The 15,950-nt window shown below is 46.6% G+C and overlaps 1 protein-coding gene across 1 annotated transcript in view; it reads right to left on the bottom strand.

Annotated features, from left to right (window-relative positions):
• Window positions 1-15,950, bottom strand: part of LOC113409645 (junctophilin-3) — a 114,080-nt gene that overhangs the window by 24,605 nt on the left and 73,525 nt on the right. Inside the window, exon 3 of the mRNA XM_026663792.1 lies at window positions 2,329-2,453. Coding sequence (XP_026519577.1) covers window positions 2,329-2,453 — 125 coding nt within the window. The remainder of the gene's footprint in view (window positions 1-2,328; window positions 2,454-15,950) is intronic.

The raw sequence follows: 15,950 nt of genomic DNA, 5'->3' as shown, positions 1-15,950 counted from the left end.
GGCTAAAGAGAGGAGCAGATGATGGTGAGAGGGTCAGAGACAAGCACAAGCCAGGCAGAGAGAGGTGTGTGGAGGACTCCAGGCAGGAAAACCTGGGAGGGGTTGCTTGTAAGAGAGCAACCCAAAGGGGCTGAGGGGAGGATGAAAAGGACAGGATGTAAACTGAGTCCAAAGTGTGCTCAGAGGAGTGCTTGGATTAGAGAAGGGAAGACAGCCCCCTGGGGAAGAGGAGCTGGGCCTTGCTGGAGACTGGGGCAAAGAGTTTGTGTTTTGTTTTTGGAATTGGATACCCTGGAAGGGGTGGATTTTTGTTAATGTCTTAGCTGGATGGCCAAGTCATTGTGGGGAAACTGAGGCAGGGATGCTGCAGGGCCACCCCAGGCCATGGGGGAAAGGGGACTCTGGAGATGGTGACCCCGTTGCACCCTGCCATATGGGTTGGCTGTGGTTATATCTGAAATATATCTGTTTTAAAAAGTAGTAAAAATCAATATCAGAGACCCCTGACAACTTTTGTGGGTTTACAACCCCATTTGCCTGCTTTTAAATATGTCTCCGTCTCCCTTGTTGCTGTGTGAAACAACAGGGGGAACTGATAGAGTGACTAAAGAAACGGCCTATGTACAAATGCACAGCGTGACCACATTAAAAATACAGAAAATATTTTCTCTCTCTAAGTTCTTTTGGTTACGGTTATTTGAGAGGTTAGCAGTAACAATAGCAGGTGGGAACATTTTCAGGCAGCACTGTGATTTAAGTTGATGGTGCCCCTTTAAATTCAATTGGGGTTCTATAGAAATTACTCTAGAGGCCTTAATTTCTATAGAATTTTCCATAAGGAGTGCATTAAGCTAATGCTTAGCCCCAAAGCAGTGGAGAAATCTCAGATCTGGGCACCGTAATGGGTATGTCTATATAACCCTTGGGTTATGTAACATTTCCATTGTCACCCTGCCCTCAACCAACAAGCATCATGCCTGTGAATGTATTTCCATCCTCAGCTGGAAAAGTCCTCTGGGTCATCTCTAGTCCATCTTCCTGCCAGACAAGGATTTGCACTATACACTAATCTTTGAAATGTTTTATGTAATGTCCGTCTAATAGACTGATGCATAATAGCAATGGGCGGGGCTTCCTGGGGCCATCTAAGGTAGCCAAACACATGATCTCAAGGAGGGCTCATCCGTGCGGTTTCCCTGCAGAAAGGGACTGTGGCTGTTGATTGTTACTAGTATAATAACCAGGATAATTTCTTACATTTGTATGGTGTAGCTCCTGCTTACGCATGCCAAAGGAGTCACAAATTTTACCTAGTGTGGGCAAAAGACACTCCCAGTTACGGAGTCAGTGGAATCACACGAGGGATGAATTCAGCTTTCTCTCTCTAGATGAGAATTGTGTCAGGTACCAGTGAAATGCAGCCACCTCTTGGGTGGCATAGGTAAGCTGTTCTACAGCTTACAGCAACAATACCTGATGGGAAGTGAAGATGAGTCTCACATCCAACTGAAACAATGTGAGAACATAGGAAAACATATGTACTCAAATTTGAATTTGGCCAGGACACAACAATTAACCGTCCCAACGCTTATGAAAAGAACCATGGATCTTTGATGACTACAACAAGTGGATGGAATATGTTGTCCTAAAGATGGCACAACCCCTTAATGCCACACTGGGGCACTGACTCAGGGAGACTAGCACCAACGTAATGAGTCACCAACATCAGACACGGAAGCGATTCGGATGGATGAGTAACCTCCGATTGAAGAGCTTGAGAAAAACTGGTGGTAGCAGGCTTCTAATGAGAGTGCAGTCTGCTAAAATTTTTGAATAATACCATTCACAAGTGTTAATTAATGCAGTTTAGTTTTAGATCTTCCCAACTACCCCCACTTATACCTGTCCCCTTCCTACTCTCTGGTGCACATGCGCACACATTTGAAGGGAATGATCTGCCTCAGGAACTTTTGTGGCCTAATATAGCCCTGCCTGGCTTTATTTTTATTTTGGGCTTGGCTTTGCTTTTCCATGAACCTTACATGAGAGTTTTAAAAAGTAAAATTTGGCTACTGTGTCAGTGTTTTGTCAATGTCACTTCTACTACTTAATGCTGACTAACTTTGTACATATTTTGGCTAGTTTGGGGGCCCTCGCAGATTATTGGGATGGGGGCAAACTTTCTCTTTGCCCCCCTGTAGCTCCAGGCCGCCCTGCCCCCGAAAAGCCCCACAATGCCCCTATGCATTGTACCATTCGACACATGCGCGCGCGCACACACAATGAAGTCATCCTGGGAGACCGGCCGGCTTGGCAGCGCAGACTGACCGTTTTCCCTGTGTTGGAAGGAAGGCGAAAACTCTTTGGCAGTGATCCTGGCAATCCGAGCTTCCTCCTGAGCTTTCTGCGCTGCTGTCACCGCCGCGTCTGCTTTAGCCCTCGAGTGGGAAGTCCTGCAAGCGAATGGGAGACAAAGACTAATTCGGTATCTCAGTTATTCGAGTGGGAAAGAGGCATCATTCTAAGAGCTGCAGCAGTAGCAATGATCACTGCCGTCCTAGCTCAGAGCCCCCTTCCCCCACACCCTCGTCTCGACTAGTTACCTAGCTAAACACAGAGCTTTTCTTCTGGGTCTAGGCACCAGCCCTGCCACTGTCCAGTGCCCTGCTGGTGGCCACTGTTCTTGAACCTGTTTCTGCAAGAGGGACCTCACATGGCAAACAAATCAGCCCTGTTTGGAGCTACAAAAACCACACGTTAATGGGAACCTCTCCCCATTAGACAGCCCCAACTGTAACCCTGTGTCAGGGTTTTGCTGTGGCAGTTGTTCGCAGCAAAGGAATTAGTCTAGTTGAAAATATTGGGTATCCAATGTGCACTAAGAACTCGGTCCTTGGAAGTGCCGAGCAACTCCAGGCTAGGCCAAGGGCCTTCAGCTTGCCCGGAAAAGATGGTTATGCTCAGCCTCTCCAGGAGGCACTCAGGGCTTGCCGCTCCTAAACCAGATGGGCTGAGCAACAGACAATCAACTGGCTCATGAGCATTCTGAGTAGTAACACTGATGCACAAACCCGACCAAAACGCCTTCATCTCCGAACCGGAACTCGTGGGTCACCTCAGCTGGAGCAGAATTATCCCCTGCAGTCGCTAGTTAGAAAACAGTTGCTTTCTGTGGAAAACGTTGACTTTGGGGCAAAAGGTTGTCAGCTGAAAACTTTTAGTGGAAAAGCCAAAGTTTCAATTGGAAATGCCACCATGGTGCTTCGTGGGAGTTTCATAAAATGATGTATTTCATCAAACACAAATCTCCACTGAAAGACAGTTGACAGTGAGTTTTCAACCAACCCTATCTACTGTACCTTTTTATAAGTCATTATCAATCCATGTTTTTAAAGTCCCAAGTCCTGAACATAACACCCCTTTCCTTGAGGGACTTTTCTACTGACTAATTGTTCATGCAGTGTTCTCAGTAGCCTACATTTTTCTTAATTTCATCCCATTGCTCAGAGTTGCTTGCCCTTCTACAATCCCTCCTTGTCCTTGATGTATGCATCCTTTGACTAATGGTAAACAATTATCCTACCCCCCCACCCCTTAGCCAAGCTATAGATGTACCCTTAAAAAATGTTATTGCCTAGACACTAGGGTAAAGGGAGCATTAGCAATAGACTGACTCTTCCCCACACCCCAATCAGTCCCTCCAGCTCCTTCAATCATTTTTGTTGCTGATCTCTGAATTCCCTCTAAGTTTTCCAAATCTGTTTGTCACTGCATGTGCCCAGAACTGAGTGCAGTGCTCTGAGAAACTCCTATACATGGAAAATAAGAATGGCAATAGGATACATTCTACACAATATAGTTTTTTTTTTTTAAAAAGTGCTAAGTGTATCCAAAACAAATGTAGGGGTTTTTCGTGTGTGTGGTCAGTTATTTGAGTCCAGGTTAGAAAGTACCATTATTATGATTTAGTTGGGGATTGGTCCTGCTTTGAGCAGGGGGTTGGACTAGATGACCTCCTGAGGTCCCTTCCAACCCTGATATTCTATGATTCTATGCACCTACATCTGCAGACATTCTGTAACAACAGGGTACTGTGTAATCATATCAGCACGATGCATAACTGCAGGAAACAGTAATGACCTGTCACTTGTTGACACGTTCTGTTTCTTTCACAAGTGCCGGGTTTATATAAATTGCCTCCGCTGTAGTAGCTGATGGAATTGATATGACTAGTTCCTAAAGAGTTATTTAAGGTGGCAGTGCGAGAGTAGTGGAGATGACACTGATATAGGGAGACTAGATGTCCCAATTATTATCAGGACCAGCCCGATATCGGGGGCTTTGTCTTCTATACACACTATAGCCCCCCCCCCCCCAAAAAAAAAGTCCTGATGCATGGATGGCATCACTGTGGCCAGTTCCTTAAGGGCTATTTTCCACAGATTCATAAATTAAAAGACAAGAAGGGACCACCATTGTCTGGTCTGACAGGCATAGGACTCCCCTGAGCTAATTCCTGTGTGAACTAGTGCATAGATTGTTTAAAAAAAAGAAAATCCAATCTTGATTTTAAAACTCTCTGTAATGGAGAATCCACCATAACCCTTGGTAAACAGTGAGGGTAATTAGCCATTGGAACAAACTTGCGGTTTATTTCCAGTCTGAATTTGTCTAGCTTCAACTTCCACCCACTGGATCTTCTTGGACCTTTTGTCTGCTATATATGGAAGAGCCCATTATCTTTTGTCTGCTATATGGAAGAGCCCATTATCACAATTTTGTACCCTGTGTAGGCGCTTATAGATTGTGATCAAGGCACCCATTAACCTTCTCTTTGTTTAAACTAAATCGATTGAGCGCCTTGGATCTATCAATATAAGGCGTGTATTCCAATCCCCAGGTCATTCTTGTGGCTCTTCTCTGAACCCTCTCCAATTTCAGGTGCTGCAGCGGCAGTAGTTCTGATAATATGGCCAGTTCCCATACAGTTTCTCAAATATATAAACTCCTTTTAAAAAGTGCTGTAGAAGAAAACAACCATTCTTGACCTTTGGTCTCTGGAAGCACAATTAAAACACTCGCTTTGACGAGTGCAGCACTTTACACTCCGCCTCCTATCACATTCTCTAGATAGCAAGCAAGACACCCAAAGAATGAGTCTGCTCTTGGTGACTGTTCGTGATGGTGCATGAAACAGACAGGGGACAGTTTGACTTCATCAGCTAGTTTGACCTCAGGGTGCAAGGAGGCAAAAACAATGCAATCAACTGAGTAAAGATGACACCGACAGAATGTGTGCAAAGATCACCAGCGTTCTGCTTTCCCTTCCAAAGGGATTGCGCCAGAGATGCTCAGAGTGCAGAGCTCAGCAGATGCTGGGCTCCTGTCTGTCTCAGAGCTCAACATTAGCAATATTACCATTTTTAACTCCACACACAGCCTAATTCAGCAGGGCCCTGCCAGCCGAGGTCTCGCTCCAGAAACCGCAGGGCACAATGAGCAAGCTTTCTTCTTCGCTGGTGCCAGGCCTTAGAAAGGAAGCTGTCTCCAGGCTGTGCCCAGCCACCTGCTGGAAAACTAGAACTCAGCATGAATCCAGTTCAGCCCACTGGAGAAATTCAGAGTTCAAAAACATGCAAAATGTATAATCACACCTTATTTGGATGGGTCCCTTTGGGATTTCATACGTGCCTATAGCTAGGCTTGGAAGGATTAGCTTTTTCTCAGTAAATGTTGCTAAACGGTGATTTTGCTGTACACACACAAACTGAGAAAAAACATTTCCATCTATACTAATAGACAGTGACAGGAAAATTAAGAAAAATGCTACTTAAGAACTTATCCTTAAATCAGACTCAATATTTACTTTGTCTATTTTGACATGTGATGTTGACAAGTAGTGTTTTAATCATTATAAGGCTTTAACTGTTTGAATTGCAATATCTATTGCCACTAACTATTGTCTGACCTCCTCCATAATTTCCTGCAACTGTGAAATTTAAATTAAAAAAAGCTCAAATATAAGCCTCAAGATTAGCTGCTAAATTCACAACAAATAAAAATTCTAGATCTAGCTTACAGTCAGGGCACCGGTCAGCTCTGGTAGCTGCCTGGCTGGGGAAGCTCTGAGGTGCCATTGTCTGATATAAGTGGTGGTGGTGGTTCATTTGAGTGCTTTTCCGTCTGTGTCAGTACTGAACCAGTGCTCCATAAAGTCCTGGTCCAAAAGTGTGGACGGAGCTTCTGGACGACCACCACAACCACCTCTACTTTGCATTCCAATTGCAAGGTGCGCCTCTTGAATAAAAACACACAGCACATCATCCCCAAAAGTATCCACACAGGCTCTCCCTGGAGAAGGTACTACACGTGACAGAGGCTTGTATAAACCAAACTCCTGAGACAAAGCGTGCGTCTGCATTGTGATAAAAACCCCACGGCACCAAGCCACAGAGCCCAGGTCAGCTGACTTGGGCTTAGGCTGCAGGGTTAAAAATTGCTGTGTAGATGTTCAGACTGGAGCCTGGGCTCTGAGACTCTCCCCCTCACAGGGGTCTCAGAGCCCAGGTGCCAGGCCAAGCCTGGACGTCTACACTGCCATTTAATAGTCTCGCAGCCTGAGCCCCGCAAGCCTGAGTCAGCTAACTTGGGCTCTGAGACTCAGTGCCGTGGGTTTTTTTTTTATCAGTGTAGACGTACCTCAAGAGTCTCCTAGAATTGTAGGACTGGAAGGGAACTCGAGAGGTCATCTAGTCCAGTCCCCTGCACTCATGGCAGTGGTAGACGAAGTGTCCAGTGTGCATATCGGGTGGTTTACATTTGGGATCCCTTTGGAGTGACATATAAATATATCAACTTACACTATTATGTTAGAAAGTAAGGACTAGAGACCAGTCTTTGATAGTAAGTGAAGTTCATCATTTTCACTTTTATTATTACAGTACTGACTCGATTCCATGATCAGGACCCTGTTGTGCTAGGCACTGTATTTATAGCCTATGTACATATTGGTCCCGGCCCAAAAGAGCTACCATATAAGTAACAGACCTATAGCATACATAGGGCTGGATCATCAGCTGATCCAAATTCATACACCTCCACAAAGGATCTGTTTCAATTCACGTTGGCTGAGGATCGGCCTCATAGCCGATTCTCATATCGCACTGAGGGCTGATGGTGTGTGGCCAGCCTTGGGATATAATGCCCATAGTTGCACTGACAACTGGAGGTTAATTTTCAGTCCAAGGTGCAATAGTTTTCCTGGTGCCCTAAAACCTTGGCTGCTATTTATTAATCATATTTATTTATTAAATCGTTATTAGTTCTATAGCACCAACTGTGAGCTAGCCACTGTTCACACAAGTCTGAAGACATGGCCATTCCCTCAAAGACATTTTAGGGCAGATGTGATGCTACCAAAGGAAAATGATTCAGCCAGGAAGTTTAGCAAGGCACTTGTTAGTTCCATTATATTTGTCCAGAGTGTTGATGTTCTTTAAATATATATATATACTCGCCTCTCTTCTAACTCTTCTTAGAGGTGAGGACTAAGATTTATAGAATTTATGCCCGCCCGCCACACATAATTGTCAATATACAGTTTGCGGCTCTGTTGCATCTCTTGAGAGAACTGTTGCACTTTACTTACAGATGTTTTCAGAGCACATGCTGCTTTATTGTTTGTCCCCTGAATCTTTTGAGATTTAAAACCCCCCAAAAGGCCTCTCTTCTTGTCCTGCTGTTGTGCCCTTCATAATTGTCTACATTAGGAGAGGGTAGTTTTCAAAGCAGTAAATTAAAGGTGGGATCGAGCGCCTGTGAGAACCTAATCTGGGCCTTGGTCCTGCTTCCATTCGTTCTTCGCAATCACGCCTATATTGTTTTCAAGCAAACACCCAGGCAGAACAGTAGGTTTAAATAACATTACATTGTGGCTGCCATTAGCTGCTGCCAGGGAATGCAGGGTCTCGGACCAGTGCTGCGTGATGCCCATTGACGTCAGAGCACTCGGGAACTCCCACTCACTCCAAGGGGACCCCACAGAATGGAAGGGAGGACTCGTGGAGGGCTGCAGACTTGGGGCTCTGCTTGGTGCACCTGGGGTGGGGTGCAGAGGTGGCAATATGGTAAATTTCTGCTCCCCTGACCCTACAGGCCAAATCAGTGCCAGTCAAAGTGGACACTGAGGGCACATCTACACTGCAATTAAAAACCTGCAACTGGCCCATGCCAGCTGGCTTGGGCTCGGGCTGTGGGCCTGTTTAATTGCGGTGTAAACACTCAGGATGGAGCCCGGGGTCTAGGACCCTGCAAGGTGGGAGGGCTGCAGCCTGAGCCTGAACGTCTACACTGTAATTAACCAGCCCCTTAGCCCAAGTCTCAGGAGCTTGAGTCAGCTGGCACGGGCCAGCCACAGGTGTCTAACTGCAGTGTAGACATACGTTGGGATGCTCTAACGCCAGCTGGAAAGCCCGCTCAAGACCGCCACCAGCCAGGATCCCAAGTGCACAGTGTGCTCCAGTTATTCCCCTGACATGCACCACAACACCCCCTTCATAGAAGAGGGGATGGAGAATGGGTGGCGTAGAACCAGCTACACCAGCGTTATGTCACTGTGGGATTCCCCTCCATCAGGGAAATCCCAGGTCCAGGGGCTCAGTCTGGGCTGAAGACCTGGCCCCTCTGTGGTAACCTGCACTGCTTTGCCCTGAGGATTTGGGTGGGAGAATGCAGCACAGCCTGGTCCCCCTTACACCCCTCTCAACCCACAGAGCTGGACCACTGCAGAACCCCCTATGGGAAGAAGGGCAGCACTCCCCTCTTCTATACACATTCCCCCCTCAGAGATCCACATGCTCAGGCTTCCCTCTCTTCACGGAAGAGCATGGGAATGTCTGGCCATGAGGGTCGGATACAAGACCCACCAAAGTCAACAGGAGTTTGCCCATTGAGTACAATGAGCTTTGGATCATACCTTGAGCATGGGCATCAGGGGCGGGCCTGAGGCAGCTGTGGTTGCTCAGCCGCTTTTGGGATTTGGCCCAGGTAACGTAAAAATAAATGATATTAATTAAGTGAGCTCCATGATCAAATATACCCAATTCCCGCAAAGCGGATACAATACACACCGCTGCGCAGAGGCGTGGGTGGGCTTAATTGTTTGTAATGCGCTCTAAGATGCTTGGAAGGAAGGCAGCATTGAAGCGAGAAGTAGAATTATGATGATCCATACATTGCATAATAAAATACATAAGTATTCCCAAATCAGTGCAAGTAATCCAGTTAGTGCTAGCATGAGTTTCTCAGGCACTATATTTAACAGCTGTCTCCTTTATATATGCATGCTGTCTATAGCGTGCACTAGATCTTAATTCCCCAGTTAATTGCTTGATTTTTATTTCCTTGTAAAGCAGGTCCTCCTACATGACACACACACACACACACACACACACACATTTTAATTGCTCTTCTCCTGCCTCACGTGGCTGAGTCTAACTTTAAGTAACCTGGGGCTAGCTGCGTGTAAAAAGATGAGCTCTGTATATGTTACAAAGAACACACGGTCCCCAGCTGAACATCAAAGCGGCAGTTTCAGCGTCGCGTTCAGCTGTTTTGTGAATGGGACTCACTTGAGTTACAAGACGGCATCGACTTTGGAATGTGCTGTACTGCCACCCTGTAACCTCCTAGAAACCACTATAAACATAAGGTTTAATCTTTCCCTTTGGTATAAGCTTAACTCTAACAGCAGCTGCTGTGTTAGGCTGGAGCTGCAGGTATCCGGTATGCAGGGAATTGTCTTTAAAAATAAAGCTAAGTGTGGAATGGGGTAGCTGAGTGAGAAAGAAATGGGGAGAGGGAGGGGCAGAAAAAGTCATAGAAATGGACAGAGATGAAAATATAGAAATTCCTAACCATGAATAGCTCCTGTTGATTTGTATCTTTAACTCTGATCAGAAAGTTGCTGATCACACACATAGCTAAGTTACGCGACCACGTGTTCCGATGAGGGTTGGCTACCATTGCTCATCCTCCTCCATTTCTTATCCCCACTTGTGGCCTCTTCTTCCTACTCAGTCCCTAAGTTCTTCTGGACAGGGTCTGTCTCTTAGTAGGTTTTCAGACAGGGCCGAGCCTGACCTCTGTTGGGCCCCCAAGGTGCTACTATAATATTAACATGACAAATAAAAAATAAGCTACACTAGAGTAATGGCTCCAAATATTAAAGCTAATTGTAGAGTATCAGGCCACTAGTCTGTAGTAGGGATGTTGGTTGGGGCAGAGCTGGCAAGGGCAGCTGGGGTTGGAGGTCAAAGTCATCCCGCATCTGAACGCTCACAATTGGGTAGAGTGACAGCTCTGATTTGGTTGAGGCAGACAGGGGAGCCAGATTTGGGGCTGGTTCTGATTCTTCTTCCCTCCCCGTCCCCTTCCTCCCCGAAACCTTATCCCTGATTACTGAGCAACTTGTCAAATTGGAAGGCAGAACTGGCTGGGGGGAAAATAACAACCAAACAGATTTCGGTAGATCTTTTCAGATCTGTTGCGATTTGGCCGACGCTAATGGGGGGGGGGGGAAGGGATACTACCTAAGAATGGACTGTAACGCCAAGCTTATCTGCTCTGTCTAAGCTATAAGAAGATGGAATAAACTGATTTGAAAGGAAGAGTCTGGCTTTCAGGAATGCCAACAGGTCAGTCAGGGCTTTGTTTGGGGAAAGAGCCATTCAAGATGTTAATTATATATCTGAAACTCAGCCCTGGCTTTGTGTGAAAGGATTAGGGTATCTGCAAGCCTAGGCTGATTTTATAGCAGATCTGGGGCAATTCATGGTTTTAGGAGGAAACTAAGCAAAATCCAAACCAGGCAAGACTTCAATGTTTTTAGATCAGTTTTGACTTGGTTTGAATTGAAGGGCAAAGGCAGAGTTCGGGGAGTGACAATTGTAAGCATGCAAAAGACTTACTCTCTGGTTTCTTTGCATTTTGTTACCAAATGGAAAATAGACCCGTCTCCAAATTTTTTTCAAAGGTAACACATTATCTGAGGGAAAAAATGAGTTGGCTCTATGCTAAAAGCAGGAGGCAAGATGTATTTTTCACACTTTTGATGTGAGGGGCAAAAGCCATTTGGTCAAATATTTTGCATTGGGTGAAACACTGTGTTGCAAAATCACATGGAATTAAAGGACCATGCTTCTCATGTGATTCGTACCTCCCAGGCAAACAAACATTTTTATTTTTCCTTAACCCTAAGGTGAGCCCAAGCAAACCCAAAGCAAAAGTACATATGAGTGTTATCAGACAGCCCCTCCATAAAGGCACTGAGGCTTGCAAACAAGGTCCAAAACTCTGAGCTTTATGGGTCACGTATATCTGGAGTCAGTGCTGTGTGAATACTCCTGCAGTAAATACTCCCACCATGTATTGAGATCAGTATAGAACCTGCCAAAGAGTAAAGAGGGGATAGACTCTTTGGGGTCCCAAACCCCACCTCTGACTTTCACACAATTCTCTGTACCTGGCTGATTCCTGGGGTTCACCATAGCTGCAGGACCAGGCCTTAAGGCCCAGATTCTCAAAGACTTTAGGGGCCCCTACAGCCCACTCCTGCTCCCTGTAGAGTCAATAGCTAAATTCCCATTGACTTCAATGAGGGTGTGACGCTTTCTCTGGGCATCTAGGACTGGAAGTCACTTTGTTACCCTCCAGTGTGAGGGAGACTTTCTCAGGTCTTTGACATTGCCAGCCCGTCAGCCACTCAAGCACTCTCCTCAGGGCTCTGCCAGTCCCTGCTTTGCCTTCCAGGTTAACACCCCAGTCCCCGCACTCCTCAGAAGTGTCCCCTTATACTACCCAGCCCTGTTATTCTCCTCTGTCAGGTTTATTATTCCCAAGAGAACGGTATCTACACCAGCTTGTTTGATTCAACTGGGGATACGCACTCTGCTTACTACCACAGCAGCGAGATGCATTTATAATAGAAACAAGAAGTTTATTAGCAAAGAACAGAGATTCAAATGGATACTGAGTAAGAATACTGGAAGCAGAACTGGTTACACATCCAAAGCGCAATCCTAAGTCTAGAGGCCTTACTGGTTTTCAGTCCTAACCATGTTCCTGGTTATTTCATGAACACCACACCCCCTTTAAGAGGTTTCCTCAGTAAATGGCTGCTAAAATGTCTTCTTGCTTCTCATTGCTTTGTCCACCAAAGACAGGATGTCCCCGGTGTCTGGTTGCCAGGCGTCCGGTTTTCGACTGGAACGCCCAGTCGAAAAGGGTCCCTGGCAGCTCCGGTCAGCACTGCTGACCGAGCTGTTAAAAGTCCGGTCAGCAGCGCAGCGGGGCTAAGGCAGCTCCCTGTCAGCGCAGCTTCCCGGACGCAGCCAGCATGTCTGGCCCCTAGGCGCAGGGGCGATCAGGGAAGCTCCACGTGCTGCCCCTGCCCCCAGTGCCTAGGCGCCTGGCTGCACCTCTGCCTAGGGGCTGGACATGCCGGCCGCTTCCAGGAGCGGCGCGGAGCCAGGGCAGGCAGGGAGCCTGCCTTAGCCCCGCTGCACCGCCAACCAGGAACCGTCTGAGGTAAGCACTGCCCGGCAGGAGCCTGCACCCTGAACCTCCTGCCCCAGGTCAGAACCCCCTCCCACACCCTAACTCCCTCCCAGAGCCCACACCCCGAACCTCCTGCCTTAGCCTAACTCCCTCCCAGAACCCGCACTGCCATCCGCATCCAAACTCCCTCCTGGAGTCTGCACCCCACACTCCAACCTCCTTCCGCAGCCCTGAGCCCCCTCCAGCACTCCAAATCCCTCGGACCCAGCCCGGAGCCCCCTCCTGTACCCCAGCCCCACCCCAGAGCCCACACCCCCAGCTGGAGCATGCACTCCCTCCCGCACCTCAACCTCCTGCCGCAGCCCTGAGCCCCCTCCTGCACTCCAAACCCCTTGGACCAAGCCCAGAGCCCCCTCATTCACCCCCAGCTCCACCCCAGAGCCCGCACCCCCCCTGCACCCCAACCCTCTTCCCCAGCCTGGTGAAAGTGAGTGAGGGTGGGGGAGAGTGAGCGACGGAGGAAGTGGGGGCTGGAGTGAGTGGGGGCAGAACCTCAGAGAAGGGGCAGGGCAGGAATGGGGCCTTGGGGAAAGGGGGGTGCCGGGGGCGGGACATCGGTTTTGTGCAGTTAGAAAGTTGGCAACCTTACTGGTCCACATGTTTTTCCTGATGACTTTCACATGTAAATGAGGCTTCCATTGTGTTGGCTTTATAATGCTTAATTCACCTTAGGCAGGGGTAGGTGAATAAACAGACTTTGTCTCGCAGAAAACCTGTATGTCAATGCTGGCTGGTTATGTGGTTTAAAACAGATTTTTAATGGGTGCACAACTCCTTATACACCCACTGTATATACATCTTGCAATGCTTATGATGACCAGTATGATGTAAATCATTTGATGCCTTGCATGCCACCCTTGATAGATAAATACTATGACAGCAGTGTGTTAGGTGTAGTGAATCTGTCAAGACTGATAGACACAGCTGGTTCAGAACAGTGAACTCTTTGCCAGTTGTCAGTGAGACATAGGGCCATAGAGAACATGAGCTACTCCATCATCTTTATACTTCGCTTCCCCCCCCCCCCCCCATCTTCCATTTGCTTAGCTCTGATTCAGAGTTGATCTCACTGTTCAGGGCTTAGAAAGCTGAGACCAAGCCCCTGCCTGGCAACAGGTATTTAAGATTAATTCCCCATAAGAGAGCGCAAAGCACCTGCAGTGTTGGGAAGCTCCCTCATTGGTCTCTTGCTGTGTAGCGTATTGAAGTATCAGATCCTGTAGCAAAGGCTTTGTGGCTCCATCCAACGCTGCTGTGCTCAGTTGAATTAAACGATTAAATAAAAAAAAAGTACCTGAGTCATTACTCGCAACAGACAGAGTCGCTTTTTCAGAAGAATCTTAACAGAGCCTCATTGTTTACAGAGAAGAAGCCTAGATTCCTTATTGTTATGGGCCAAAATATGCAAACTTGGGTGCTTAAAGTTAGGCACCTAACTCTATAAGTAAGTACATAAGAAAAGTGGCTGAATTTTTATAGATGCCAAATACCCGTCATTCCAATTTCCAGCATCTCTGAAATCAAGCCACCTTAATTAGGTGCCTACATGTGACTTTGGGTTCTTAAAGTTAAGCACCCAAGTTTAAAACTGTATCCGTTATTTAAGAGTTGTAATGCCCAGCCAGGACCATTGTGCGAGGTGCTGTACAAAGACACAGTCCCAGCCATGAAAAGCTGCTGGTTTAATTAAAGCTTGAGACAAAGATGCAAGAAGTGAATGCGACCTACCAAGAACTATGGCAGGTGCATTCTGCCGGCATGTACCCGGGACATTAAGTAATATGATCGATGCATTCTGTCTGGCTTAGAGTGTAACTGGCATTTCCAGCAGCGTGCCAGAGTCTCCTGCTTGTTCAGACCCACAATATTCACCAGCAATTAAGCAGTTAAGGAACAAGTGGCTTCATCACGGCAGATGAGGAACTGTCTCAAGTTTTCCTAAGGGGCCAGGGCTGGCTCCACTGGATTAATTTAATCTATTAGGTCAATATGTAATCAGGCTGGGGTTTTTTAAAATGCATTTTTATCTTCCTAGGGGAGGAGAATATCTTCTCTCTCCTTTCCCTGGGCTTTGCGTGCTTTTTTTTAATTCTTAAAAAAAAAAAAAACAGGAATATTCACTTAGATACGAACTGTAAGAAATGTTTTTAAGGAAATTTAAGAAGCTGCATTTCCAGGGCTTTTAATATCTATATCTTTCCCCTGGAAATACCAAAAAGTAAGCCTAACACATGGCTGGATTTCATATTTTAAGATCAGTGCTACTTTTAGGAGTTCTAGCTACACAAAGGGGTAGAAACAGCCATAAACCCTTTGTGTATGGAATGCTTGGATAGAAGCTCTATCACATTTGATAGAGCATGGGGGGAGGGATAGCTCAGTGGTTTGAGCATTGGCCTGCTAAACCCAGGGTTGTGAGCCCAATCCTTGAGGGGGCCACTTAGGGATCTGGGGAAAAATCAGTACTTGGTCCTGCTAGTGAAGGCAGGGGGCTGGACTCGATGACCTTTCAAGGTCCCTTCCAGTTCTAGGAGATAAGATATCTCCATTAATTTATTTATTTATCAACTCTCTGGGCAAACTAGTGGGAACTGTGGGGAAAAATCCATGTCCGAGAGGTTCTAGCTGTGTAAACCTGTGCTCCAAACCAGGAGAGCTCTGCTAATGTGACAGTGAGGGTGCCATTTTGTAGCAGGGGTGTGGGAGTGGTGTATTCTCCTGCTGTTGGTTCATTATTGGTAATTGATTATGCAGATTTTTCTATGGCGTAGCTCCTGAGTGACTGTCAGACACAAATAACACTTAGCTCTGATACAGAGCTTTTAACCACTAGGTGTCAAAGTGCTTTCCAAAGGACCGTCACTATGATTATCCCAATTTTACAGATGGGGAAACTGAGTCACCAACAGGGATGTGACTTGCCCAAGGCTACATAAGAGGCCAGTGGCTGGGAATAGAAAGCAGATCTCCTGAATTCCTTAACTGCAGGAACATCAGGGATCAGCTCCATGTCTAACTCCTAGGGACTAAACACTCCCAAACTTTGGGGAAGTTCAGATCTTGGCCCAGGTCTGAATTTTGCGTCCTTCTCGATTGGCTTGTCCATGAAAATAGTTTTGTTCCTTCAAGCTCATCTGATCCTGTTGCTTAAAACTTGGCATTTATATAGGGCTTTTCATTGTGAGTGTGATTTCAAATATTGACGAGCTCTTGATGTCCCTCCGAGGTAGGAGAATACTATTTTACAGATTGGAAAATTGACCCAGAGCTGTGAAATGAGTTGTCTAATGCTCAGGGCCGGCTCCAGGCACCAGGCACCCAAGCACATGCTTGGG

Source organism: Terrapene carolina, unplaced genomic scaffold, assembly GCF_002925995.2.
Source record: "Terrapene carolina triunguis isolate 2854851 unplaced genomic scaffold, T_m_triunguis-2.0 Scaffold33911, whole genome shotgun sequence".
Classification (NCBI taxonomy): domain Eukaryota; kingdom Metazoa; phylum Chordata; order Testudines; family Emydidae; genus Terrapene; species Terrapene triunguis.
The sequence above is the reverse complement of the archived record's forward strand: the minus strand, read 5'-3'. Positions and strand labels throughout refer to the sequence as shown.